Source organism: Rhodnius prolixus, unplaced genomic scaffold (genome assembly GCF_049639745.1).
Source record: "Rhodnius prolixus isolate KJV_2025 unplaced genomic scaffold, Rpr scaffold_5, whole genome shotgun sequence".
Classification (NCBI taxonomy): Eukaryota; Metazoa; Arthropoda; class Insecta; order Hemiptera; family Reduviidae; genus Rhodnius; species Rhodnius prolixus.
The window spans coordinates 7,765,044-7,792,881 of NW_027411624.1; the positions used below are offsets into that span (position 1 = coordinate 7,765,044).

Below are 27,838 nucleotides of genomic sequence, written 5' to 3' on the forward strand. Positions count from 1 at the left end.
GGGTCTAGCCTATAACCGCCTAACATACTTTACTATAAATTTCTCATATTAACCATTTAAATAAAATCCAAGGCCTAAGATCAGGAATCGAACCCACTAAACCAACAATACATCTTAGCTTTGCGGGTGAAAACTCTTAACCGCTCGGCTATCGTGCGCCTTTGTTTCCTGGTTTGAATCGACAAATTTAAAGTTCCAAAATTCCGGCGAATTTTCATTTTTGGAAAACAAAAAAAAGTTTTCCACATACATTATAAAGGAACCTATTTTCTGAAAATCTTTTTTTGTGTTCCCACACGCAAATATATTAACGGTGGAAATTCATCAATTTCAAAATTAAGCTATAATCGCAATAATAGGAGTAAATAAAAAAGATAGGAATTTAATTTAAAAAAAGAAAAACAGATTTAGGAAAAAAAACTTATTTATTTGGGTTTTATTTAATATATACACAGAATCCACGGGATTCTCAAGGAAATATTAATTTTTCTTCAATACAATGGCAATATAGGGCTTTTCTTTTTGGCAGGACTCAGGTGTGCGAAATAACCAATTAACATTTTTTTTTTTTTAAATTGAAATACTTTGCATTGATTTTTCATAGTTTTCATTTTTAGCTACTTGGTACTTTGTCGGTTGTTTTGGAAGGGGAAAGAGATAAAAGAAAAAATGAGGGAAAATATTGGGCAAATCGTTGTTTTTCTTCAATGAGGTTTGGGCAAAACAGAATTTATTCTTGCAAAAAACAGAAAGAAAGAAAAACCAACTTTTTCAAGGTATGTTCGCGTCAAGACGCACAAGAAAACCATCACTGCTGCTTACATAAAACTGATTATGTAAACCAGGATGTATTTCACTGATACAAACGCCGATATCGATTTTACCAATATTTTTTTTAGTATTTATATCCCATGCTTTGATGACACGATCATATCCGCCGGTGATCATTATATGTTCTCGACCTGGCAGTTGTGCTATCGATGTTATGGTCATATCGTGAGCCTGTAACATACAAAATGTTCTATTTTACTTTTTTTAAATCGAGTTAGTTTGTGCCAATTTGGCAAACACAAAACACTATATTATTAAATTTGTACGATTAATTTACTATACTAGCGGCAAAGTCTTTCTGCACTGTTTAAAATAAGGTAGATTTTATTTTATTTTACGAAAAGGACCTTTATAATCTTAACTTTTTGAATTAATGGCGAGCGGGAATGTTAGATTACTTCCTGTCTTCATTATTAGCTAGCATTCTTAACGGCTATAATTATAATTATTTATCATTCTAAAAAATATTAAATATTATTTTGGTAGAAGTGAATTCGGAAACCAATTTTACTACTGTTATAATAAATAATATTATAACTATTATTATAATAACGTTGGCACTGGATAAATAATACGTTTTTGATGTTTCCGCTGAATCCAAAAAGTGGTTTTGCTGAAAATCAAATCCTAGTACCACCACGGAAACCTGGCAAAAATCCGTTGGTGTAAATGAAACAAACAGGAAGTGTCTAGTTAATTGAATCGATTTAAAGTTTTTTCAGCGATTTTCTTGAAAACGAACGATTTCCTTTACTCACTGTACTCATGAGTTTAATAACTTTCATTAAGAATAATTTCCCTGGGATAATTAATTCCTATCTGAGAGGTAGGATTTGACCCGTAAAAATATTAGCATTAATCATGGAAATATTTACTAATTACCAGTACATTAACAGCAAGAATTCCAAAAAATTAGATTACCTGCAAAAATTCTCCATTAACACGCATATGAATCCGCATTCTAAACATTTCCAATGCCTTTAAAATAAATTTTTTGGATTGACCCAATAGTTTTGTTCTGCGAAATACTTATTTTTAGTTCACAAATTTTATTGTAGGATTATTTTTAGCCGCGCTAAACAATAGACTGTTCCTATTTGATCACCATAGTGTCACCCATCATTAAACTCCTCCCTCCACTAGTTTTTTCATTCACTTGGCTCGATTGTGGGTCGATTATTTTTGATCGTATTATTTCGAAATTAAGTCACATCAATTATATTTATTTAATGTGTTCCATTCCTGTTTAACTTCAGGGAATTTCATACATTAATATGAGATCAGTTACTACTAACATTACTAATTTTTCTAATTGTTTGCGTGAAACTAGTAATTTGAGTAATATTTTGAGGACGGTTTTACGATTAAGCTACGATTTTAACTAAATGTTGAGCTTTAAAATCTTGTGTACTGCGGCAGTCTGTAGTGAGCAATTCTTCCCCAAATTGTAGACAAAAGTTAGCTCTAGAAGTGCTATATATAGCAATGTTTTAGTAATACTACGTATTTAGATGCAGACGGTTAAAATTTGGAGGTTTTTCAAACTCGTTCAAATTTCAAACGTTCATATCTCTCTTCGTACTGTTAGAAATTTAATGAATTCTTTACCGAATTGTAGAGAAAAGTTAGCTCTATCACTGCTATAAATTGCAATATTCTAGTGATAATAGTTAACGAGACATAGAAGGTTTAATTTTGGATGTTTTCAAACTCAAATTGCAAAAGTTCAAATTTCAAACCTCTATATCTCTCTTCGTACTGTTAGAAATTTAATGAATTCTTTACCGAATTGTAGAGAAAAGTTAGCTGTATAACTTTTATAAATGGCAATATTCTAGTGATAATAGTTAACGAGACATAGAAGGTTTAATTTTGGATGTTTTCAAACTCGTTCAAATTTCAAACGTTTATATCTCTTTTCATATTTATTGTTCAGATTTCAATGAATTCTTTACCGAATTGTAGAGAAAAGATTGCTCTATAACTGGTATAAATAGCAATGTTTTAATGATAATAGTTAACGAGATGTAGAAGGTTAAAATTTGGATGGTTTCAAACTCGTTCAAATTTCAAACGTTTATATCTCTTTTCATATTTATTGTTCAGATTTCAATGAATTCTTTACCGAATTGTAGAGAAAAGATTGCTCTATAACTGGTATAAATAGCAATGTTTTAATGATAATAGTTAACGAGATACAGACGGTTAAAATTTGGAGGTTTTCAAACTCGTTCAAATTTATTTTCGTATTGTTCAGATCTTAATGATGTAGCTTTAAGATCGTAAAATCACGAAAATTGAAATTTCACAAGGTGTCACTATGTAGCTAGGAAATAAGATTTTGGTGGAATATCTTTTGGTAAATCTTTTAACAGGTAGATCCATTTATAATAATTTTTTGTCACTTTTTTGAGAGTTTTTCTCCTTCTAAGAGTTCATTACACTTGGTGAAATAATTCTATTAGATCTAGATCTACAAGCTTACTGCCTGAGAAATCATTTTTGCTAGAGAAGGGTATTGAACAATAGAAAATTATAGAACTATGTGTGTGTGTGCAATGAAAATCTGGAGTGTAAAGGAAATGCGTTAAAGCGGTTTTCTAAAAATTTTCAAAAAAATGATACAGGAAGAGCGATAGAGATAAGCAGAAACTCTTTTTTTTTACATTTCCGGTGTGAATTCAAAATAGAAAATTTGCATTACTTTTTCGTCAGTTTAAAATTTAATTTTATAGAACGGCCGCGTTTAGAAATACACGTAAATATATATTGGACTTAACGTAGTACTAGTTTGAAAATAGCCACAAGGTCGAAAGTTGGTTAGATAAATACTTGCGTTTTACAGTTTTAAGACTGGATGCGAGTCATGTATCTCTGTGAGAGAGGTATGGATGACATAATAGTTGATACGTCACAACCATGACATAAATGTTTTTTTTTGAACGTTTGACAAAACAAGAAAAGAGAAAAGAAAATGCTAAATTTTCCTGGTGTTTAGTTTCCACTTAATATTCTGGGAGAGAGAAAGAATTGGCTTCATGCAGATTTTTTTGGGCCTCAATCAGAAGTAAATATTCGTTTTGAGGCCCCCTCGGTCCGGAAAAAAAGAGGAGGTTTTACGAGTTTGAGCGGTGAGCACTAAAATTCACCGGAAGTTCAAATTTTATATTTCATTTAATTCATCTGACGATCAAAAAGCCGCAAAACGGAAGTACCCTTGCTAAATGTTTTTTTTTCAAATTTAAGATTTTTTCCAAGAACAGCCCCAATGATTTCCTCCCAACTTGCAGCGGAAAATTGCCACACATACAGACAGACCTACAACATTTAATTGGAACATTTTTTGTTTTTTTTAAGAGCAATTTAATTTAAAGCAAATCTCGAAGGGGTCTAAAGAGGAACTACTACGTCACGGGGTAAAAGGAATGCGACCATTCCGGTAGGTTTAATATACGATACATCGAATCTTAAGTTTACCAACTGTGATCGCACATTTACACAGTTTCCGGTCAATTTCCTTTTCAATACATATTTACACGTAACATATAAATGTTATACACGTAGTTCAATATCCTTAGATATGTATGAAGAGGTTAATTTCTTTAGATCGCAACCCAAGTAATAATTTCAAATATAATTGGTACTCCCAGTTGAAATATAATTTGACTCGTTTTGGTATTCAACATTTTCTTGAACCTGGTAGTAACTCCTGTCTGACTAAAGAAATTTCTAACGTTTTGGAAAAAGGTAAGAAAACCACAATCTCTCAGTTGACATATCTTCTGCTTTAAACTCTTGTTTTCATCCTTTATATAGGAAAGTTAACTTGGGTAAAAGAGGATGGTACTTAGAATATAGAGGTACTATTTTGAAGCAAAGGACTGTAAGTCAACTGAGGCTAGGGCATCCTGATATAAAGGCAGTCTTTTCAGATTTAGTGCGGATAAACACTGTACGTGATTTCAGCCAGATCGGTCTATTTCTTTGTGTTTGGCATTCGTTTGAATCGAGGAAGTCGAGTGATTTTCAAAAAATGGACGAAAAAGAATTTCGTGTATTGATTAAACACTACTTTATGAAAGGCAAAACGCGTCAGGAGACTAAAGAGAAGCTTGATAAACATTATGGTGACTCTGCACCTTCGATTAGAACAGTTTATAAGTGGTTTCAAAATTTTCGGAGTGGCCATATGGGCACAAGTGACGCTGAACGTTCTGGAAGCCCTGTTGAGGTTACTACTCCAGAAATCATTGATAAAATCCATGATATGGTGATGGATGACAGAAGAGTGAAGGTGCGTGAGATTGCTAGTGCTGTGGGCATCTCGAATGAACGGGTACATAATATTTTGCATCAACATTTGGACATGACAAAGCTATCCGCAAGATTGGTGCCGCGATTGCTCACGCTTGACCAAAAACGAAATCGTGTGAAGTGTTGCAAGGACGGTTTGCAGCTGTTCCAGAAGAATCCGCAGGACTTTAAGCGTCGTTTCGTCATTGTGGATGAAACATGGATACATCACTACACTCCTGAGACCAAAGAACAATCTAAACAATGAGTTACCAAGGGGGAATCTGCGCCAAAAAAGGCGAAGACCGTTCCTTCGGCCGGAAAGATTATGGCGACTGTCTTTTGGGATTCGCAAGGAATAATCCTCATCGACTATCTGGAAAAGGGTAAAACTATTACCGGTGTATATTATTCATCGTTATTAGACCGTTTGAAAACGATTGGCCCACAAAAAAGTCTTTTTCCATCACGACAACGCACCAGCTCACACCTCAGCAGTTGTGGTCGCAAAATTAATGGAAATAGGGTTCCAACTCGTTTCACATCCCCCCTATTCTCCAGACTTGGCTCCCTCGGACTACTATTTGTTCCCCAATATGAAGAAATGGCTGGCGGGAAAAAGATTTTATTCAAACGAGGAGGTGATTGCAGAAACGAATGGCTATTTTTCAGACTTGGACAAATCCTATTATTCGGAAGGGATCAACAAACTAGAGCAGCGTTGGACGAAGTGTATAAGCCTAAAAGGAGACTATGTTGAAAAATAAAAAAAGTTTACCCCAAAAAATTAAGTAGTTTTTATTTTTGCACGGACTTTTCAAACGACCCTCGTATCTGCTGCAATTTAGGTGCCCCAGACACTTTATATCACTTTCTGTTGGTATGCCCATCATTTAGATCGGCCAGGAACGAATATTTATAACTTCATGAATTTTATTCTTCGAACTATTTCTATTAGAATTAGAATAAATTCTTTTTACTACAGTGCAGAAAATTATTAGATAGAAGTGTTCAAGATGTCCATTAAAGAATTGCTTACTATGCGTGTTTTTTGTTTATACGAGAAGTTTGTAACGTACGGACAGTCTAAGGGTAATATGAGTCACTGAAATATCAGTTCTGTTCAGTGTTGCACTTGTTTTTCACTGTGTATAAATGAACGTAACATGTCCAAGGTAATTATTTTACTATAATTTTCTGGCTTATTTCGACTTTAGTTGCTCATTTTTTCTGACAGAGTTTATTTTTTTTTGTAAACAACCACAATAATAATTGGGAGATTAGCTAACTGTATGTTGGTAAATTGGTGTTTCGTTTTCTTGTTAGTGCGTAATTTTTTTTCGACATTAATTGCAAACCTTGCGGATTATCGATTTTTGTGTATTCGCCGGAAATGCATGTTTTTTAGGAAACTGCTGCTGATGACTAAATCACAGCTGAGTTATGCTAGTATCAATTTTCTAAGTCTCCTTGGAAGAGAGTAGATTGTCGTGTCTCTGCTGCGTTAAGTGGGAGACTCTGCCCCTGGTTTCCTACTTCTAGTACGATTATCCAGTAAACTTTAATCCTAGCAGTTAAGCTCTCACTTAAAGGGCTATTTCAGTGTTCTGATCTAACTGTAAGTCCAACTTAGGAAAAAAAAATCACGTTTTCAGTCTCATTTTCGCACTCAAAACAAAATTTAACCGTTAGGTGCCTCTTTTTAGGAGAAAACCCTCAAAATTTCTAAACGCCATCCTTACCAAGAGTTATTGGAATTAATGAACACTTTCTTTGAGTTTATTAATTCTTGGTTACTAACTTTTAACTTCTCTATTTGCAGACAAACAATAATGAACTATGCCAAAGATTAAAGGAGTATTCAATTTCCGATAATTACAACAAAAAGGTCAGTTTTACTAAATTTCTGTCTGATACTAATTTTTAAGAGGAGGAAGCAGTTTTTTATTCCGTACATCTTTTACCGGAAGAACCGGTATTCTCCAAGAATATCATGTAAATAGAAAAATTCATTTATTTCAACCTAAAGTTGGGCGCCACGGTAGCCGAGCGGTTAGAGGCAAGACATGCAAAGTTAATATGCATTGTGGTACTGGGTTCGATTCCCGGTCTTAGGCCTTGGATTTTATTTAAAGATTAATAAAAGAAATTCACAGTAAAGTATGTTTGCTAGTCGCCTCCGTCCACGACACCCTAATTAGTAGTTGGACGTTAAGCCCCGTCTGAAAAAATAGGCAATTACTTTACTTTTACTTTAATTTCTACCTAAAGTTAGAGTACAGAAGAAACAAAACAAAAATTTAGTCGTCTGGTGGATAAGCCAATTAGACTTTTCACTTTCCGCAATTTATGAAATACAAATTTTCTGGCAGCCATTTTGTTCTAAAGAATCGCTAGATATTATAACGTTACGATGGTTATTGTGCTACAATTTGAACTTCTCGCTCAACTCTTAGATCTTGCTTCTCTTCGGATTATCTCTTATTCCTAATCTATGGCTCACTTTTTGTCGAGTAAAAAATTTAAACCACGGAAGGATAGATCGTATTCTTCGTTTCCAAAGAACATTTTTGGGACTGAAGGGTGTAGCATTAAATTGAATGATGGACAAACATGGAATTATGTTTTGAAAAAAAAACTTTAATTTATTTTAAAATTAAATAAATTAACTAAAAACAATGTGTATTTAGTTAATTATAAATTAATAATTAACAAATACGATTTAATGATTTCTATAAGAAGTTTTTTTTTTCTGGTTACCACAAATAATAGTATTAAAAAACAGAGGTTGCCAAAATGGTGTAGAGGTGGGTGGGATGAAAGTTGGCGGCAAAAGGAGCCCTCGTCGTCAATTTATTAATATATACCCGCATTTTTAGACGCTAATACTACCTGTCGTAGTAACAGAGGGTTTCCTTTTTTAATCGGATATTTGTCAGTTATTATCATGTAGAACATTAAGAAAGATAGACTAGCGTAGATTCTTTAATCTAGATTGGGAAAACTCTAGAACATTCTTTCTTGAGTTGCATGCTGAGATTACTGGATATAGAATAGGGGCATTCACGATTTGAAGGATGGCCAGGATTTGGAAATTATTTTGTTTAAATTTGGAAGTTTCATTATTTCCTGAGAATTGGAACAGGAAGGAGAAGATCTGTTTGTTTTTTACTCCCTTCCTCTCTGCTAGTAGACACCGGAGATTGGCAGATTTTGTAGCCGGAAGTGTCCGTTTCTAGGTCCCTAGTGTATAAGAAAATGATTGTTTTTTAACATGTTCTCTCCTTCTGCATGTATGTCACTTTATGGACTTTGTATCAAACAGAACTTAGATAGATAGATTAGACTAGGGCGGCCTCAAGGCCTACGCCACTGAGACCACTTTGGATCTATTGAAACAGAACCTTAAAAAATTACCAAAATTTCAGTAAGTTAAAATTTGATCTTTCGCTCAATTGCCATCACAGAGAGGTACTGCAATATTTTGGTCGAAATAAGTCAAACCGGAATTACCATGTTACTTAGTTTCAAATTGCATAAATGCGTTTAATGAATGGTTGGTTTTCTCAATTCTTAACACTTTCATAATTTCTCTTGGCGTTGAACATCTTTTCCGTATGCTAATTCTAGTGACTTGGCACACAATGTTTTTAGAAATGTTTTACATTTTTTTTTATATATATATTCGTATATTTAATTTAATAGAAATGAAGTTCGCGAATTTGTTGAATATTTGGCAAATATTTCGAGGAGAAAAACCTTAATTCGGTGGGAAGAGAAATAGGCCTGAATGATATATAAGTATATATATATATATATTGTGGTGAGGTATGTACTCACTTTATACATAGCTACACGTCAAGGCCAAAGGCGCTCCTATTTCCCCTCTCGATTCTCCTTCTAGGTTCCGCCATAAATTGCTTATCTTGGTTACCACCAAGATAAAACTGTCGCTATGCTAATAAATACGGTCTCCATAATAAATATTGTCACTACATTAATGTAACATATATATATATATGTTTTTTTTAGATGATACCCAATACTGTGTTAATACATAATCTGTTACTTCTAATGTCGTCCCGACTTGACGCATCTGTCGAGGGTCAGGTCAATGCATTGATACCAACCGTCAGTTTGGAAAAACACATAGCTAGTTTTTCCAGACAGAATTAACAAAAAGAAGAGAAATAAGTGAATGAATCCTGGTTGCTTCACTGAGCTTTTCACTTTTAATTTATATTTATTTTAAATTTTATTAAAACTGTCCGGTAGGACAGCTGGTATCGTCCAAAAACTGCACGAAAAAGCCTAACGATTAAAAAGCACCTAACTTTGACAATTTTTTTCTCTTTTTCTATAAAAGATAAAATTCCCAAATTTTCTTTAAATTATAGGGCAAACCCACCTCTCTTAACTGTAATTTTTTTTGCAACAACCCAGATCTAATAGATTTCGAGAAATACGTTGCCGAAAATGGACATAAACGGCATTTTACCTTTTTTTTTTTTTTTTTTTTGTAAACGCGTTAACAATTTTCATGAATATGGTGTAGATATACTTTTAGCGACTCCCTTGACGCTTTGCATGCTATACGAGAGGAATTATAGAATATGTAAGGTCCCTTATATGACTATAATTAATAACTCTGTAAAAGTTAGGCCTGATTTGGAAAAAAAATAGGGATTAGGGCTTGCTTACGTAACATTAAAGTTCTGTCCTGCTGTTACACCTGCTAATAGGAAATATTGGTTCATGTTAATTGACTTTGATTGTAAATAATGTATGGTAAATGTATTTTCTTTTTGTATATCTGTCTTAATGATATTTCATCCAAGAAAATCTCCTCTCATCACACGCTAATTCGACTCCAAAGATGTATTAAGCGGTGAACATTCCATTTTAGAACTCAGACACCGTAGCAATAAAGTAAAGTAATGCCCATTTCCTCAGGCGGGCTTAACGTCCAATTACTAATTAGGTGTCGCGGACGGAGGAGACTAGCAATCATACTTTACTGTAAATTTCTCATATTAACCATTAAAGGTATAGACTGGGAATATAGCCTAGCACCGCAATACATCTTAGCTTTGCGGGTCTAGCCTATAACATCCTAACATACTTTACTATAAACTTAACCATTAAATAAAATCCAAGACCTAGACCAGGAGAATCGAACCCACTAAACCAACAATACATCTTAGCTTTGCGGTTCTAGCCTATAACCGCCTAACATACTTTACTATAAATTTCTTAACCATTAAATAAAATCCAAGACCTAGACCAGGAGAATCGAACCCACTAAACCAACAATACATCTTAGCATTGCGGGTCTAGCCTATAACCTCCTAACATACTTTACTATAAATTTATTAACCATTAAATAAAATCCAAGACCTAGACCAGGAGAATCGAACCCACTAAACCAACAATACATCTTAGCTTTGCGGTTCTAGCCTATAACCGCCTAACATACTTTACTATAAATTTCTCATATTAACCATTAAATAAAATCCAAGGCCCAGAGACCAGGGGAATCGAACCCACTAAACCAACAATACATCTTAGCTTTGCGGGTCTAGCCTATAACCGCCTAACATACTTTACTATAAATTTCTCATATTAACCATTAAATAAAATCCAAGGGCAAGAGACCGGGAATCGAACCCACTAAACCAACAATACATCTTAGCTTTGCGGTTCTAGCCTATAGCCGCCTAACATACTTTACTATAAATTTCTCATATTAACCATTAAATAAAATCCAAGACCTATTCAAGGGAATCGATCCCACTAAACCAACAATACATCTTAGCTTTGCGGGCCTAGCCTATAACCGCTCGTCTACCGTGACGTCTAACACCTTGGCAATATCTCCTTCCATTAATCTGTCTTTAGAGAAAGGAAAAATTAATAAATTATACGAATAATTTTCTTTTTCACCTCACCATTTTAATTATTTGAATTTTTAAAATGAAAATGGTGGATATAATTGTTTAAAAGGTGAGAATTCAACCGTCACCCCCTCCTAGTAGCCGCATTATGTGCCAAATATTTTTGGATAACTTGCACTGTCTTGTCTCTTTGACAAAAAAAAAAAAAAAAAAAATACGACCAGACTCGTGTTTAATGTTCATGCTCTAATGATCATAAAACTGTATCTAATGTGTGTAACTCAGTTGTTAAATTATTAATGCTGTCTGCAAACCTGGCTATTTGAAATCTTGGCGCACCAAGGAGGATGTGTTATACTTTTATTTTACTCAGAAGACGAATAGTTTGATTAGTTTTTCTTCTTAAATTCTTCACAATCTCTAGATTTTTCAAGTGTTTACAATCGATGAATCGTTCTTGGTGGTGGAGATTGGCAAACTGTAGATTTAGGTGAAATACGAACACTCTAAATTCTCGTGGTTCCAAATTTGTATACCCTGTTTTTCCCCAACCTCCCAATTTTAATACAAATACTGATATTAATTATTACTGACATTAACTAGAACAATATAAAACATGCAAAATTACACCTATATAGCCCCCATCAGTCCGTCCAAAGAATGTACGTATTCCAAAACGTAATTTTTGTTAAACATTTCATATTCATAAAATATTATAATAGGTGGTAGAACCGTATAATGTACTGAATCGGCACGTTAGAATTCGCACGTCTGATCGTTCCTTAAGAACCTCGTTTAAAGAGTAAATTCTCTGGAATTAATTGGTAATACCTAGATTTAATTCACTGTAAATAATTTCCTTCAATAACCATTTAGACTCGACCCGCAAAACTAAGATGTATTGCGGGTTTGCGTTGGATTGCCTGTACAGGAATTTTTGTTAAATAAGAAAATTACAGTAAAGTATGTTGGCTACTCGCCTCAGGTCCACGACACCTGCTTTATACTCGGACATAAAGCCTTCCTCGGACATAAAACCACCCTCGGAAAAGAAAAATCAGGTGTACACACTCACACGACTTTCACTTACAAAGAAAACAACGAATTTTGAAACACACTTAACCTTTTTTTTACCAACATTATTAGGTTTTCTAAAACAGTTAATTGAAATGACGCTTTCAAGAAAAACTAGAGTAATGCAATAAAATTCAATTTTCCTTGCCAAATGAAAGTAATGCAATTTGATTACATAATGAAATTTATAGAAAATCTTTTAAAGTTTCTAGAAAATATCGAAAACTGAAAAACCGATTGAAGAATTTCCTTCAAATACTTAATGTTAGGTACTCATTAGCTCCTACTCTGTGGTATACTTTGAGTAAGTAAAAAGAAAAGTTAGTGAAAAGCCATCCCTCCTCTCCCAGAAAGTGCATCGAATTTCCCTTCAAAAATATTTTTGAACTACCAACTACCAATTAGGTGTCATGGACGGAGGCGACTAGCAAACATACTTTACTGTAAACTTTTATTAACCATTAAATAAAATCCAAGGCCCAGAGACCAGGGGAATCGAACCCACTAAACCAACAATACATCTTAGCTTTGCGGGTCCAGCCTATAACCACCTAACATACTTTACTATAAATTTCTCATATTAACCATTAAATAAAATACAAGACCTAGACCGGGGGAATCGAACCCACTAAACAACAATACATCTTAGCTTTGCGGGTCTAGCCTATAACATCCTAACATACTTTACTATAAATTTCTCATATTAACCATTAAATAAAATACAAGACCTAGACCGGGGGAATCGAACCCACTAAACAACAATACATCTTAGCTTTGCGGGTCTAGCCTATACCCGCCTAACATACTTTACTGTTTTTCTCAAATTAACCATTAAATAAAATCCAAGGCCCAGAGACCGGGGGAATCGAACCCACTAAACCAACAATACATCTTAGCTTTGCGGGTCTAGCCTATAACCGCCTAACATACTTTACTATAAATTCCTCATATTAACCATTAAATAAAATACAAGACCTAGACCGGGGGAATCGAACCCACTAAACCAACAATACATCTTAGCTTTGCGGGTCTAGCCTATACCCGCCTAACATACTTTACTGTTAAATTTCTCAAATTAACCATTAAATAAAAATCCAAGGCCTAGGACCGTGAATCGAACCCACTAAACCAACAATACATCTTAGCTTTGCGGGTCTAGCCTATAACCGCTCAGCTACCGAATCTTCGAAATAAAAAATTTGACATAAAATACAATATCGTTTTTTTACGTTTACCGAGAGAAATTAATAGACAATACTTTACTTAAACTTTTTTTTTAAGAGTATAACATTACCATCTTTAAACTGAATGATAGATATATATAAATTCATATAATGTATGCGCGTGTATGTATGGCCCAAGTATTTTATCTGAAGCTAAAGAATTTGACTTTACTCAATACAAAAAGTAAAAGAGATAGAGAGAGGCAAAAAATGTATTAATATTACAAAAAAAAAAAATGTATTTAAGATGCACTTTGTAACTAATAAGATATATTTTTTTAAATAACAAGTCGCCGATATCATTTAAAAAAGAAAAAAGAGAACATTAATATAGCGATCTAAAGGAATCAAGTTTAAAATAACCCTAAATATTAAGACGAAGGAGTTATAATGACATTGGTTTTTAGGGACCCCCAAAACTGAATTGGGCCGTCTTCCAACATTCTCCATCGCTAACACGTTCGAACATGCATGCTTCTAGATAAAGTGTTCTAACTTTTACAAATGGTACGTTCATTTGTAATGTGCGCCTCCTTTTGTATGTGAAAATGATTAATGATTAAATTGGAAGTATTGTTGGAACGCATTCGTCTATTGATGAATACATTGAATGACTTCTTTGTCAACATGTTTTTTGTTTGTTTGTATCTTCCTTTTGGTTTGTGTGTTAGTCAGGAATTTACTTTTTGTGCATATATCTTTTTAGAAGAAGACATCTTTGACGAAGACGTTTTATAAATAATATGGTGTCCCAAATCCTTGTTTAAAAAAAAATTAAAAAAATTGCACTAGTTTTGTTACCACCTAACTGGCTAGGCTATCCGGTTTTCCCATTTGGAGAGACCATCGTGAATCTAACCAATTGAAAACAATGTCTTTAACAAAATTAAAACAAAATTTTCACTTTTTATTTGCCCCTCACAACAGGAGAAATCATGGTGATTGTGTAAATCGTGAAAATGGGTTTATTTAAAGGTGCAACTAGGTATAGAATGATATCCTTTTAGCAGGGGTCTTGTTTGTGAATTCTATGTTAGACTTCCGTTTAACTATATTTGATGAGTTTATTGTATAATTAGTTTTTTTTGGGGACCGGAAACAATTTATTTGAGGTTTCTTTGCAAATGTTCTTAGCGCATATTATAGGTGTGGTGACGAATCCAAAAAAGTCCGTCTTTGGTAATCGCCTTTTTTTTTCTTCTTTTTTTTCAGGCGTGGCTTAACGTCTTAATAGGTGTCGTGGACGGGGGGGGGCGGAAGCTCATACTTTACAATAAACAATTTTTTCTGGCAAATAAAAAGGTAGCCATATGCAGGATTCGAACTGGGGATCCCCCACTTACAAAGCCACGCTAATCCATTAGACGCAAGGGGTTGCCAAACTTTTTTGATCATGGACCCTCACCCCTAAATTTTTCGAAATCTCCATCGACCCCCCACATAAAAGTAATTTTCAGTTAATTAAAATAAAACTATCTATTAGGTACTGTGTTTGTACATTTATTTTATGATTTTAAACATTTATTAAAGTAATTTTACATTGTGTTTAACAATAGTTTTATGAAAAATACATATCTTAATGTTGAAATTTAAATACCTTAATATTCATTAAATAATAAGTAAATATAAATAAGTAAACTAACTAAAGTATTGCTTCTTAATTAATGAGATGGGTGTGCCCTGGTGTTACTTTGCAAGGTTCGCTATATTGGGTTCAAAATTGTTTTTCCTTTGACCCCCCCTAGGGGTCGACCCCTACTTTTATTAAATAGACGCCTGGGGGGTCTATATAGACCACTTTGGCAACCTCTGCATTAGACCAATACCCGCCCTACAAGCCGAATATTTACTAAGATATGGAAGAATCCTGATGTAAGCTACTCGGACAATATCCTTCAACAATGAAAATAATATTTAAGTCAAGCTTATAGTGCTTTGACAGCAGTTTGATCAATAAACCGAGTGGAAACGTACTGGGTTCTATTCTCTCTCTCTCTCTTTCTAAGGAAGGAAAGTATAGCGATCATGTCAAATTTTCTATTTCTAATTTCCGCCGGAAATATCCTTATTGTGAATCCTGAATCAGAAAAAAATAATGGTCTGAGTGAAACAAAATATATATTTTTTTTAAAAAAAAAAAAAAAGAAGAATATAACAGGAAATTGAAATTTCATATATTGATTAGGTATCTCTAGGGGCTCCGACAGTAAGTAGCGTTTAAAATCCCATTACCGGAAATAACACTTTACACGTTGGGGTTTTCATTTTTTCTAAAAAAAAAAACATGTAACCATTTTCTTCAAAAACTTTTATGTTTTCCTCAAATTGATCAACAACATTTATCTGAAACATTTTTCATGGAAAATTTTTATTACTTCCTGCGAGAGCTTCCTGTAAAGTTCAATTTTCATTAAGACATGAAGAGTTTCCGGTTAAAATAGCCTAAAGTCCATACTGAGTCCATAAGGGGAACAGGACAGAAGACTCACCAACAGAATAACAGAATGTAAACAAATTATTTTAATTGTCAATAAGCCTTTGAAGATGATCTAGTTCCTCTAGGTCCGAAAGCTTGGCAAAAATAATGACTAAAATTGACAATAACCATTCTTTCTTCCGGATTCAATGAATCAATCACCAAAAACTATGAACAATACTAAATTATTATACTAATTTTTAAAAAAATTCAACAGGTAGAAGAAACTGGCCTGGTCTGCCAAAACCTATTTTCTGGACCAATTTCATTGTAAAATATATTCCATTTATTCGACTGAATTAATGATGACAATTAGCTAGCTTTGCCGAACAATATATTTAGCTGGCGTTACAACTAAACAATTCGTCATAACACCTTACTATAAAAGAATCTACTGTTTTTACTAAGATGTGATTCTTTTTGCCCAATATAATGGAAGAAGAAGATGAAGATGAAAAAGAATACATTTTTTATTTTTTGGCTCCTTGTGTAGATGATTCTTATTGAAAGTTGGCCAAAAAATAAATGTAGGATGTACTTTTTCTTATTCTGAAAGATAGAAATATAAAACTTGTGATTTATGGTCATGCCAGTACACATTTTGTTACTCTAGATCTAGACAGACAGATCGCTCATCAAACAATGCAGTATTAGCACTTCTTTTAGCTTTATTACTTCCATATTTGGCTTACATTGTTATCAGGTTCCAGTATGTCTCATAAGACTAGAATTATATTCTCTAGTTTTCAAAATTAATGGCTATTTCTTCCCAGAATTTTTTTTTTTTTTTTTTTTAAATCTGGTGGTACCCCCCCATGAACTTTTCTGGTCGCGATTTATTCAATCATTTGTTCTCGAATAAAGTAAATAGACTTCAGTACTATGTATTGCCAGTACAATAAACTGATATCAGGAATACGTTGCACAAACCGGGAGATTGCTTCCGACCCTTCTTGAGAGGTGAGAGAAATGGAACGGTACCAGACTGTAAGGGCTTGGATTCAAATTCAGGACCTAAGCGCTAAAACCCAGTGCGCTAAAAACCCTTTTTGTGGGGGGGGGCCATTTTTGACATTTTTACGAAAACGCTTCCTACGATTTAAACTTCGCTTAATTTCTAGGCAGAAATTGTTCTACAAAAATTTTTGTCTAATTGTTTTTGACCATTTCCTGTTTTAATAACAAAAAAAAGGAGGCAGACAGACAGACAAAAAAAAATTATTTATCATCAATTACGTGGTAAAAAAGAAAAAAAATTTATGCAAAATAAACTACAGAAAGATAAATCAATAAGGAAATTTAAATTTTATTTACACAGAATTAATTAGAATCTTGTTCACAGAGTGCACCAGTTATTTTAGGTCGCCCAATATTAAAGTGGCTGTGTTCTTTTGATTTGAATTAAAGCAAATCCACAGCCAGTATGATTAATTGCCAAAGTATTATTTTTGTTACTATTTTACTTCTTCTCTTTTTTCTCGCCACTTCTATTATTTATACCTTGGCTAGATCGTGACATTTCCATTTTTATTTAATTTTAGATTATTCCTTTACCTATTTTTATTTTATTTTTTCTTGGCCGCAAATTCTAATTTGTAATGTTTAACCTCACCTTAAAAATTGGCGCCAAATTTCAAGGAGAACACACATAAAGGCGCCATGACAACAAAAAAAAACTTGGGCTAACATTATGCTTTAAACACGGATCGTTTTCTTAAAAAAAGTCACTTCTTCGAACTTACAGGACTTCAAAAAGGTGATTATGGAAGAATCGCATTGCTTTCCTCACCTAGTAAGATGTTTTTTTTTGGCATATTTACTTAAATAGGACTTCAAGATTAAGATATACAACTACCACCACGATTTTGTAGAAACTAATTTCTTTTAAACAAACAAGAAACTCAAAACATTTACTTCCATTCCAATTTTTTAGAATAAGGAACACGATCACTATACTTCCACTTACTAGAAGAATCAAGTAAATCAAAAACAAAACAAAAAAATTCCAGTTTTTTTTTAAATATCGATTACAGATATCTCATAATTATCGATAAACAATTTTTAATCGATGTTCTAAAAATAGTAATACAAGAATTGGCGGCGGTATACGTATAATCTGTAATATTGTTAACTTGAACAATTGACAACGGGGTTTATCAGTGCATTTGTAACCATTGTGATAAGAGTGTCATGTTTCCTTTTGGCGGCGGTACAGCTTTATAAAAAAAAATCTGGATGAGCATAAAAAAATAAAAAATGGTGAGCATTTATTTCATTGGTTTAACGTACGTAAATAGTTGAGCGTAAGATTTCTTAGATGTTAATTGATGTATTAAAATCCATTGAAACAATGGCTGGCTGTTAAATGTTTAAATTAACCTTGTAATATTTTTAAATTTTTATTCATTTATTGGTAATTAATCATTCACTGTGAAGCAAGTATCATTAGTGTGAAACACTCGCAATGACCTGATTTATGTTTCGGATTTTATATTTCCGAAACTAAGGTCGAAATCCGTCGACTTTCAAAGTGCAACTTATTGACACGATTTTTTTTGGCACTTTCCTATAAAAATTGCCTTTCAATGGCTTCCTATCTTTAAACATCACATTACTGCGGAATCACGTAACGAATCATGGTGAAGATTTCCATCTAATGGGCCCTTTGTCTATCTAAATAACTCTTCCGCGGCCTTCATAATATCAAAAATAATCTTAAAAGCAAAGCGGAAAATGAAATTTAAGTAAATAAGATTTTAAATTGAAAAAAAATTGAAGTATTTTAAAGATTTAAAGATTTGCTCTGGGATTTGACTGGGTTTACTCTGTTATATTTTTTTTTCGGAAGCTACGTCACTCTTAAGCCGTACTATAATCGCCCTACCAGAACTTTTAAACTAAACTACGATAATTGCAGCGAGGAAAAGTGAAAAATCTGGGGATTTTCAGGTCTTTAGATAATGACTTTTTGTTTCTTGTTGCACACTATTTTATCTAGTCATCTCCCCAGATGGGACTCAGCTGGCCAGACTGCTACGTATTCCTGTAGCATGAGTCATTATCTTGTGGTTCAGTTTTGTCACGTGCACGAGATATTTCTCGGCCTGTTCGCTCTTTCTCTCTTTTAGACCTAGTTGTCCTCTTCTCTTCAACACATTTCTTACATTCTTTTATAAAATATTCATTTCTCTTTAGAGCTCACTTTATTCTTGAACAAAAGTTTACGTAGAATTCAACCTTTTTTTGGCTACATTCTAAACTTTGATTATAGAGCTTTATATTTATGAAATATTCGATTACAATTCGATCAAATCGATCAAATTTACACGAAATGTTAGTAAAACAACTTTGTAAATGGCCGTGCTGGTGAAAGTAACAAAATCAATTTTAAGTACACTCCTTCACTTGCCTTAATTTCCACGATCCTTTTGAATTTCTCTTCTTTATTATTCGCGTGTACATAAACCCATCTTGCGCAACGACTCAGGAAGCAGACTTTTTCGCCAACCATTCTCACCGGGAATCTACCAATCATCGCACCTCTTGACATATAACTGAACCTTGGACCTGGAATATTTAATTTATACATTAAAAAATATTATTTTTTTAATCTGGAAAATTATAGATAAGAAATTTTCAAATTATTGGTTCAGTTTGAAAAGCTTGGGGCTTCCAAATTATTGGTGTTGAGTGAACTGAAGTGTATTATCGCTTAGATCTAGTTATAGTCATCTGTGTTAACATTGATGTGTTCCATAAGGTGGCGAAGTGCCTTGTGAGGTTTACGTAACCACAAATATATATATATATATATTCAGGGAATTAGCAAAATCTTGAAGGCCTTGCAAACAGGGCAGGATATCCATACCCAATATCAGCCCAAATCCAACGATGTGGGAACTTGCTTCATTGAAGTTTACAAAGAACTGGTGATAACTATATACGTTTCTGTTTCTATCCTATCAGAAACTTTGTTAAAAACTGCACAAATGAAATCTATTTAATGATTAAATTGAATTACCTGGCATCATCTCTGTCACTGATACATCGGCATTTCTTGCGTTAAATACCAAAGGTCCGATTACAAGAAAATCCATTATGTCTTCATTTAAATAGTACTGCGCTAAAAGTACATCATTTTCAAACACAAATATCTGAAAAATTACAATCAATTTAATTTATTTCAATTAATTAAAAATAAAATAAAAAGAAGTCTTAATTAATTGTCTAATTTTTCTTTTTTCAAAGCTTCCGGCGCGCTTTTCTTTTGCGCTCGGGCAAATGCAACACAAAAATAATCTAGAGCTGTTTGCTGCACGGTCTTAAGAGACTATCAAGTGAAAAGAAATCCACAGGACTGGATATCTGGGCTTAGAATGAGGGAAAAATTGACGAAAGACAAAGGAGATGAATAACTAAATAATACAAACCTGAAACAGGTGTGAAACAGGTGGCCTGTTTGTTAAAATAAAACCCACAGAAACGAAAACCAGGTCTGTAGAGTGGTTATCTTCTTAGTTTTGGCATAGTTTGGTATTTAAGAGATCACAATTTAAAAGAAATTTATTACCTCCTTAGCAAATACTAAACAAAAATCTTTAAAAATGATCAATTAGGGAATAATTTAGTAGCTAAAAAAAAAAAAGTTTGTAGTATTCTCATTGGCCGTTCAAGTTGAGGAATATATATTGTTGAAATAAACCTGCCTGGGTGGGTTATGCCAAGTTATGTTTCATGAATGGATTCATTGTTAAGTTCTTTCTTGTTTATTTGTGGGTTTTTTTAGTGTGAAACATGATATTGTATGGTTTGGCAGAGAAGGAAGTGAGAAAAGATCTGGACCACTTATTAGCCCTGGCTGTTATATTGAAAAATAACGTCCATTGAGAGATCAAGATTGGGCATGCTGCCATGTTTCCGTTTGGGCGATGATCCATTGATGATACATTGTTTGTTTTGTTCTTTGTTCTATTCTAGGATCTGGTTTTTTGTATTTAAAAACACAATAACAAAAATGTGGGCGGTGGACGTTTATTTGCCTCTTTCCCAAAGTATGCCTGGGAGCGTTTTATATGACTTTTCTTTTCGGTTGCCGATCAACAGGTGGGATGACTGCTAGCCTAAGCCTAGAACTCTTCAGCTTTAGTCAAATTACCGAGTTAATGCCTTTTTTGAGATAGTGAAAACGCAAAGATTTCCGTACCCTTTGAACATGTAATGATTCTCCAAATGTCTGATAATGGCTTGCCCTAGAAAGGCAGTTCTTTCTTTCTCAGGCCATTCTATTATGTGCTTATTGTCCCAACGTGCCAGCTAAACCACATATTTTATCCTGTCAGTAAGCAGCTACTGCACAAACCTAAATTTCTCTCTTTATTTCTATGACAGTTGTCTGACACGAAGAAATAGCGGGGACAAGTGTGAGTTAGGTTTCTAGACTGGTGTACCTGTTAGCTGTTGTATCGATGTGGAGGAAGATATTGATAGGGATCCATCATTGGGCGATCCCTTCAATGGCGAAACCAGATGCTCTCCTACATCTACATCCTTACAGCTATCGAGCTAGATAGTTCAGTTACTTAGGGCATCTCCAAACAAATCTCTCAGTGAACCTGCGACGATGGTTGATGTGCGCTACTATTAGGGTTTATCCAACCCGCAGGCAAGCTCTAGCTCATGCAAAAGAACCCTTAAGCACTTCGTCCACATTCTATCCATTAACACGAACAGAGTTTCAGAAGCCAAAGTAAATCTTCTAGATCAGAATGGATTAGAGTAAACATTTTTTCTGATCTAGACAAAAATAACAGTACCTACTCGAGATCTTGCTGGTAACTGGCCGCGCTTCTTGACCCGCTATAATTTGAACTTGACCTGGCCTTTTGCCTTTTTTTGGACATAGGTGGTGGCCTCAATCGACCTATAAGCCTCCACAGGGTGTCCCACATTAGGAAGGGCAATTTCCTTTTCGACTATGAAGACTATGAACCGAGGAAGGAAGAAATAGTCAGTTATATTTCTGTCTGATTCGGTAACAGTCGCTAGATTACGATATCAGCCACCTAGCACTTGGAATTTAAAACAGATAACGCATAGCGATTGGTTGGAAAACACTAGATCTTGTGGGGGCGGAAGAGGTTTCTCCTAATTAATCTGGTCAGCATATTGTTACTTTACTTTCGCATACCTTCATTTAGCACAGAACAACGCGGCTTGGTTCGTCTGTCTGAAGAGATTCCGATCATAGTTAAGGTCATAGAACGTAGGTTTTTAAGAAATTGTCAAGAATGCTGAAAAATCGGTTCAGTAATGGCATTTTCGGTTGACTGACAGTCGAAAAGCTTGTTTTTAGGTCCGGTGGTAAAACCTGATTTTAAATGTAAACTTCCTCTAATTTTTCATTTTTGAGTTATACTGCCCATACTCCATAGAGTCACACACACACCAATTTGTAAAAACCACTTCTTTTTCTTTTGAGTGTGTGTACTCTGTGATCTCTATACTTCCGGTAAAAACCTCGACATCGAAAATTTAACCAAATCACTAACTTCCCTCTTACCCTAGAGTAAATAAAATGAATTTTTTTAAAATAAAATCTTATAAAACTGACTTACCTCTCCTTTGTCATTTCCCGCATATAATCTCCCAGAATCTGCGTACACTTTAATTACTTCAGATTCTTGATTTTCAAGTAATGTTGCCTTAAAATCCCATGTACCCATATTCCAAATTTTAACGGTACCATCATTGGAACATGAATATAATGAGTCACCAACCACAGCTACACTATAGACGTTCACAGGATGTGCATCTATTTGTGCAATTAGTTGTAAATCAGGTGTCCATATCTAAAAATTATTTTTTTGTATATATATATACATACGTATTAGTTAGCAAGCTGGCGGCGGAAAAGAAAAAAAAACTGTTTTAGAAAGACATAACCAAACTGAAGATAACTTGGAAGTGATAAGAAAGAAAAAGAAGTGCTAACAGTATTTCGAACAGTCTGTACTGAATGCTGCAGTAGATTCATTAATTTAAAGTTAACACAGTTTCATGACTGGACAAAAAGAAAAAATCCCAAGAAGTTGAAGAAATGAAGATGGAAATGATTGAAATGAAGATAGAAGAAATGAAAATGGCCAGCAAAAGAAATTTGTGAAAACTGTCTTCATAATTTTGTCATCAACAACATCCAACTCAAAACTATTTCTAACTATAACCTTTTATGGCTAATTGCTGCTATAGAACCTTTTTAATTTTGTTCTTTAAGGTTATTTTTCCTTTCTAATAACGATCGTTAATCGATAAGTCGATTGTAGCGTTCATAAAAGTTTATAGAACATTATTAAAGCTATTGTATCAGAGTAAACTGTGATTCTAATGCTCTATATTTACTATGATGGAATTTCAGGTCTATTTTGAGACTCCAGATGCTGCGTTTAATCATTAAATTCTTTAAACTATCTCACTGGATTAAATCAAATGAAGTTATCTTCAATTTAACCCTATATTTTTTTTCGATATCGCTTTAAATAAGTCGCTAATCGTTGTAAATTAGTTCTGAAAAGTGTTACAGTAAGTTTTTGTTAACCACTTTGAGTTTTTTTCAACTTCATTTAATTTTGAGACCACGTAGGTTTCATTTAAAATATCCCTTTTTTATTTTGCCCATTCTGACCAAATTTTCTTTCGCGAAGTGACGGGAAGATTATTTGTAAATGTATGTATAAATTTGGATTAATTGGGACTTTCTCGGATTTGGATTCTTCGTATTTCCACCTCCATTTCGTACCTCCACTTAAAGACCTAAAAAATACTTTCTCTAAAACAGTACTTCCTTACAACAATTTTCTTCAAAAATTAGAATTTTACTTACACATTGAATTACATATTAGTATTATAAAGATAATGAGGCTGTACATTACATTTAAATTAAACTTTGGAGGGGAGGTATTTACAACCAAATCATTCCCAGAATTGCGTAAAACTGATCAGATTATACAGAAAATTAATAACATCTGTCTAAACAAATCGGTTTTGTCTTGCGATCAATTTATTTGTTTCATCAAATATTCAAAACGAAAATATAATGTGGATGATTGTGGAAAGAAGAGTTAAGAACATGGAACAGATAATTTTGTAACCGGTAGTTTTTATGCTAGAAATATTTTAATTTAGTCGTACTGGAAGGTCCCACCAAATTTTCGTGCATCTAGTAATAAACGATTTCCTGTATCTCTTACTATTTATAATTATACTATGTTTCAGCCTATTTATAAGTGTTTGGATGTGGAGAACATATCAAAATTATTTATAATAATAATTCGCGATAATTAATTTAATCTATAAGATACTCTTGTTTCATGCATGTGTTTGTGTCAACTTCCTCTGGAGGTTATTTTTTACTAAATTCGAAACTAAAGTTTTTAAAGTTTTTTAGTGTTACAAGAGGGGGGGGGCTGTTATGTGTACGTTTTTTTAACGGTGAAGAGGTTAACCTCAGTGGTTATGCATTGGACACAAGATATGGAGTTCCCGATGTTAGATGCTAATATTTGCTCTTCCAGAGTCTCTACTGGAACCTGGCTGACTGCATTAAAACCTCCTATTCGCAGCCCGTTCAAATGCATCAAAGTCGACCCAGTAATTAAAATTCAAAGTGCATATGAAGGCGCCCAAGTTACAGAAAGATTCAATTAAATCCTACCAAACTTTGTGAATTCTAGGAGAAACTCCTTGTCAGAGCACAATCGCCAAAAAAGCATTCTCATCCAATCCATTCACAATATTTTTCTGTCCGTTCTGTCTATCCTTTCTTTGAAAAGATATTCATTATGATTTTAAAGTTTCCTTTCGCTAATAATTGACATTTCATCAATTTCCAGATTCTGAATTTCCACAAATAAACTGGGGAAAATCCAACCAAATTTTATAATTTTATTTTCTTTCGCGATGTTAAATCTCTAGATCGTTTGAAAGAACGTCGACCAAATGACCTCATTGCTTGCTGATCTTCATCTTTTTAAGATCAATGCTCGATGACATTTTTTTGCTTCTAAATATTGATGGAACAAAAAAAAAATGGATGGGAGTAATTCTAATTCTCCACCATATTCTTTTTTTCCATCACTGAATTTCTTGCACCAGATGATAAATTCTGTAGAAATCTAAAGTGACAAATTTGCATTCACACTTAGTGAAGGTCAGGTCACACTTAGTAAATGTCTATGATTCATTTGATTCCAAAGTTCTGATTCAGACTTGGCTAACTTCCAACTTCTATTTCTTTTCCCTCCTTAACCGTTGTTTTCTTAAGCGTTTATTGCCATTTGTGATTGTATCTATATTTGGTCTTTATTTGAATGCGTAACCTAAGTTTATTGCGTACTTTTTTTAGCACACATTGTTTGGGTTTCAGTAGTAATAAGAAAGTATGGAGATATGGATAACATCCTGAGCTTTATCCCTAAACGGTTTTTACTTTTAGCTGATGTGGCTACATTTACGTGCCAGCGCTAACTACCTGATAACCCGCATTTTGAAATTTGTACCCGCAGGCTAGAGAAAAGCCTTTATCTCAATCAACTTCATCTTAATCTAATCCTCCCGATTGTGGGTGATATTCTTAGCGCTCAATACAGAGTAACAATAACCGTAGGAATACCAGAACTGGCATTAAGATAAAACAATTGGGAATTTCATCCAAAATCAATGGTACTAAAAACGTATCAAGCAAAGTTGTCAAATCATTAAATGATTATTTACCATTAAATTTCTTAATTATTCCCCAAAATCTTAGTGTCTGGTCCTCAATAAATGCTATTTACTTGGATTTCAAGTGTAAACTTTCTTTTATTTTGAGATATTTTGTATGATTAGATTAGGAAATGTTCAATTGCGCGATTTCATATACCCATCAATATCATAATGACTTCTAATTATTAATTATAATTTGAGTTATCCCTTTAATAGAATATAAAGTCTAAATCACAATTGACATTTTTCTAGTCATAATTTCAAAAAGTTTCATTATTCACATAATAAAGCAAAAACCCTATTTCCTAAAGGATTTTTTTTTGTATAAATAAAAAATATGTTTTTCGAAATGATCGCAAATAATAGCTGTGAAATGAAACGTGCCATGCAGACTTCAAAAGTGGAAGTCAATGATTCTATGCTACTTGGTGAGTGAGATTCTGTTGTAGGGGGAAAATGCAATAACGGTGAGAATTTAAAAATTCTGACATCACGTACAGTTCAAAAGAAAATCGTAGGAAAAACTAATAGACTATTTTTTTTCTTGCTGCTAAAGTTATGCAGTTTTAAATTATGCATAAATTATGCAGTCTCTTCATTAATTCAATTCTTAAAGATCTTCATCCTTCCAGAATTCATTGTTAAGAGGATTTTGGGTCCTAAATTAGGAATCGGAACACTGTCGACTGCCTTCTGAATCTCTATTAAAAAGAAATCGTATATTCCTCTTAGAATGTTCTAAAATCAATTTTTCTAGGAAAAGTTAAAATTTCATATCGTTAAAGTCGAGTAAATCGATAGATCAGTAAATTACTTATGTGACTGATTATTTCCTTAAGATTACCAATTCTTGGTGAATATCAAGTTTTGTGACAAATCTATTCCATAAGGAATTTGGAAAGTTGGTGCGGAAAGATTTGAGGAAAAATATTAGTTATTTCTATAGAAAATAGCTTAAAAAGAAACAACCAAAAAAACACGTGTACCTAATGACTTTTTGAAAATTTTTAAAATTACAAATTCCAAAATTTGGACAGAATCGCTCATCCCTTTTTTTAAATAAGCAAATAGTAAAAAATTAAAATAACAATAATTATTTCGACAAAGTTTTTTTTAAAAGTAATTTTATTTTAATTTTTGGTTCGCGTATAGCCCAAAGAAATAGCCACAATTTTGCATTTTAAAATGTATTACGTGTGTACACATTAAATGAGGAAATCCAAGGAGTTACGCATTTATCGCGCACAAGTAATGCGGTTTTAGTAAATTTCTTACTGTATTTACGTATACTGATAAATATATTTAAGAACCATGCCAAGATCGTTTTTTCTTAGTTGCAAGAGTGGGTCATAAGTTGCCAAAAATGTTGGAAGGTACTGCTCAGTTGAAATTTTATGACAAATTCATTCTAATTGTTTTAATTTTTACAAATTTCTAAATTAATAATACTGAATCTTTGAAAATAATTTATGGATTCTTAAAACGGACAACTGTTCGTAGCTGTTAGTGCTTCTTTCACGACAAAAAAAAGTGTTCATTAATTAAGCAGAAAAAAAATTAATATAAGAAAACAAACATTTTTAAAAAAAAAATATTTTGTTAAAAAGACTTAATGATAAAATCTATATCGACTTACCTTAATTTGTCCGTCATCTGCGCCGCTGATTAACTTATCTTCATGGAATAATAGCGTAACTACATCATTTTTATGCCTGTCATTCTCCGGAGCTACAGCAGTCACTTTTAATGTCCCGTCTAACGGATCCCGCCTTGGTGGCATTGTTACAACGAGAAAATGATAGCTGCCGCTGGCTTTCCTTCAAGATAACTCGCAGATGTGTGAAATTGGGCTGATACTGAGAAGACCGCTGTCTATTTTTACTCAAAATACAGGATTCACTCAATTTTAGCTGACATAATATTTTTAGAGACATAAGCTATTTTTAGAAAAAATACAAATTTTTTTTAAAAAATATTTATTTTCATTAAATATATATGAAGCCAGTAAACTATTTATTATTTATTAATAAACATAATTTTTTCTGATAGTTTTAAACTTTTGGTATGCCCATAATTAGCGGTCCGCTTTTGTGCCCACTGAAGGAATCGATAAGTAAACAATTCCGACAATAAAAAGTAAAATCGTTTAATTTTCCCCCCCTAAGTTCTTTGATATTTATAATCAATATTATTAAATTTATAGAATCAAAACTAATTCAATACATAAAAATTTACAAATTCCTCATCCCTAACTTATCATGTTATAAACTATGAAATTTGAACTTGGC

At 33.3% G+C, this 27,838-nt stretch overlaps 2 protein-coding genes across 3 annotated transcripts in view; one reads left to right on the forward strand and one right to left on the reverse strand.

Moving 5' to 3' along the window:
- Positions 1–406: 406 nt before the first annotated feature.
- LOC141458478 (uncharacterized) lies at positions 407–27,661 on the reverse strand. Its single transcript, XM_074136500.1, has 5 exons — positions 27,187–27,661; positions 22,406–22,639; positions 19,813–19,945; positions 19,201–19,358; positions 407–1,002 (listed from the first exon to the last, which is right to left on the reverse strand). The coding sequence occupies exons 1-5, from the start codon at positions 27,328–27,330 to the stop codon at positions 772–774; spliced, it is 900 nt and encodes a 299-aa protein (XP_073992601.1). The 5' UTR covers positions 27,331–27,661; the 3' UTR covers positions 407–771.
- escl (embryonic ectoderm development protein escl) overlaps positions 6,212–27,838 on the forward strand; it is a 31,344-nt gene continuing 9,717 nt past the window's right edge. The window contains exons 1-2 of one of the 2 annotated variants that reach the window (XM_074136492.1): positions 6,212–6,299; positions 6,947–7,012. In XM_074136492.1, the coding sequence (XP_073992593.1) occupies positions 6,291–6,299; positions 6,947–7,012 (75 nt within the window). In that variant the 5' untranslated portion in view covers positions 6,212–6,290. Of the gene's footprint in view, positions 6,300–6,946; positions 7,013–18,031; positions 18,051–27,838 lie in introns of those variants that run through there. The other variant, XM_074136494.1, reaches the window with a different exon arrangement.

Excerpts from the sequence above, each read along its gene's own strand:
- LOC141458478 (XM_074136500.1), bottom strand. The coding sequence starts at position 27,330 with ATGCCACCAAGGCGGGATCCGTTAGACGGGACATTAAAAGTGACTGCT. Across the intron at positions 22,640-27,186 it reads CAGATGACGGACAAATTAAG|ATATGGACACCTGATTTACA; the intron begins GTAAGTCGATAT and ends AATAATTTTTAG. Across the intron at positions 19,946-22,405 it reads CGGGAAATGACAAAGGAGAG|ATATTTGTGTTTGAAAATGA; the intron begins GTAAGTCAGTTT and ends GTAATTTTTCAG.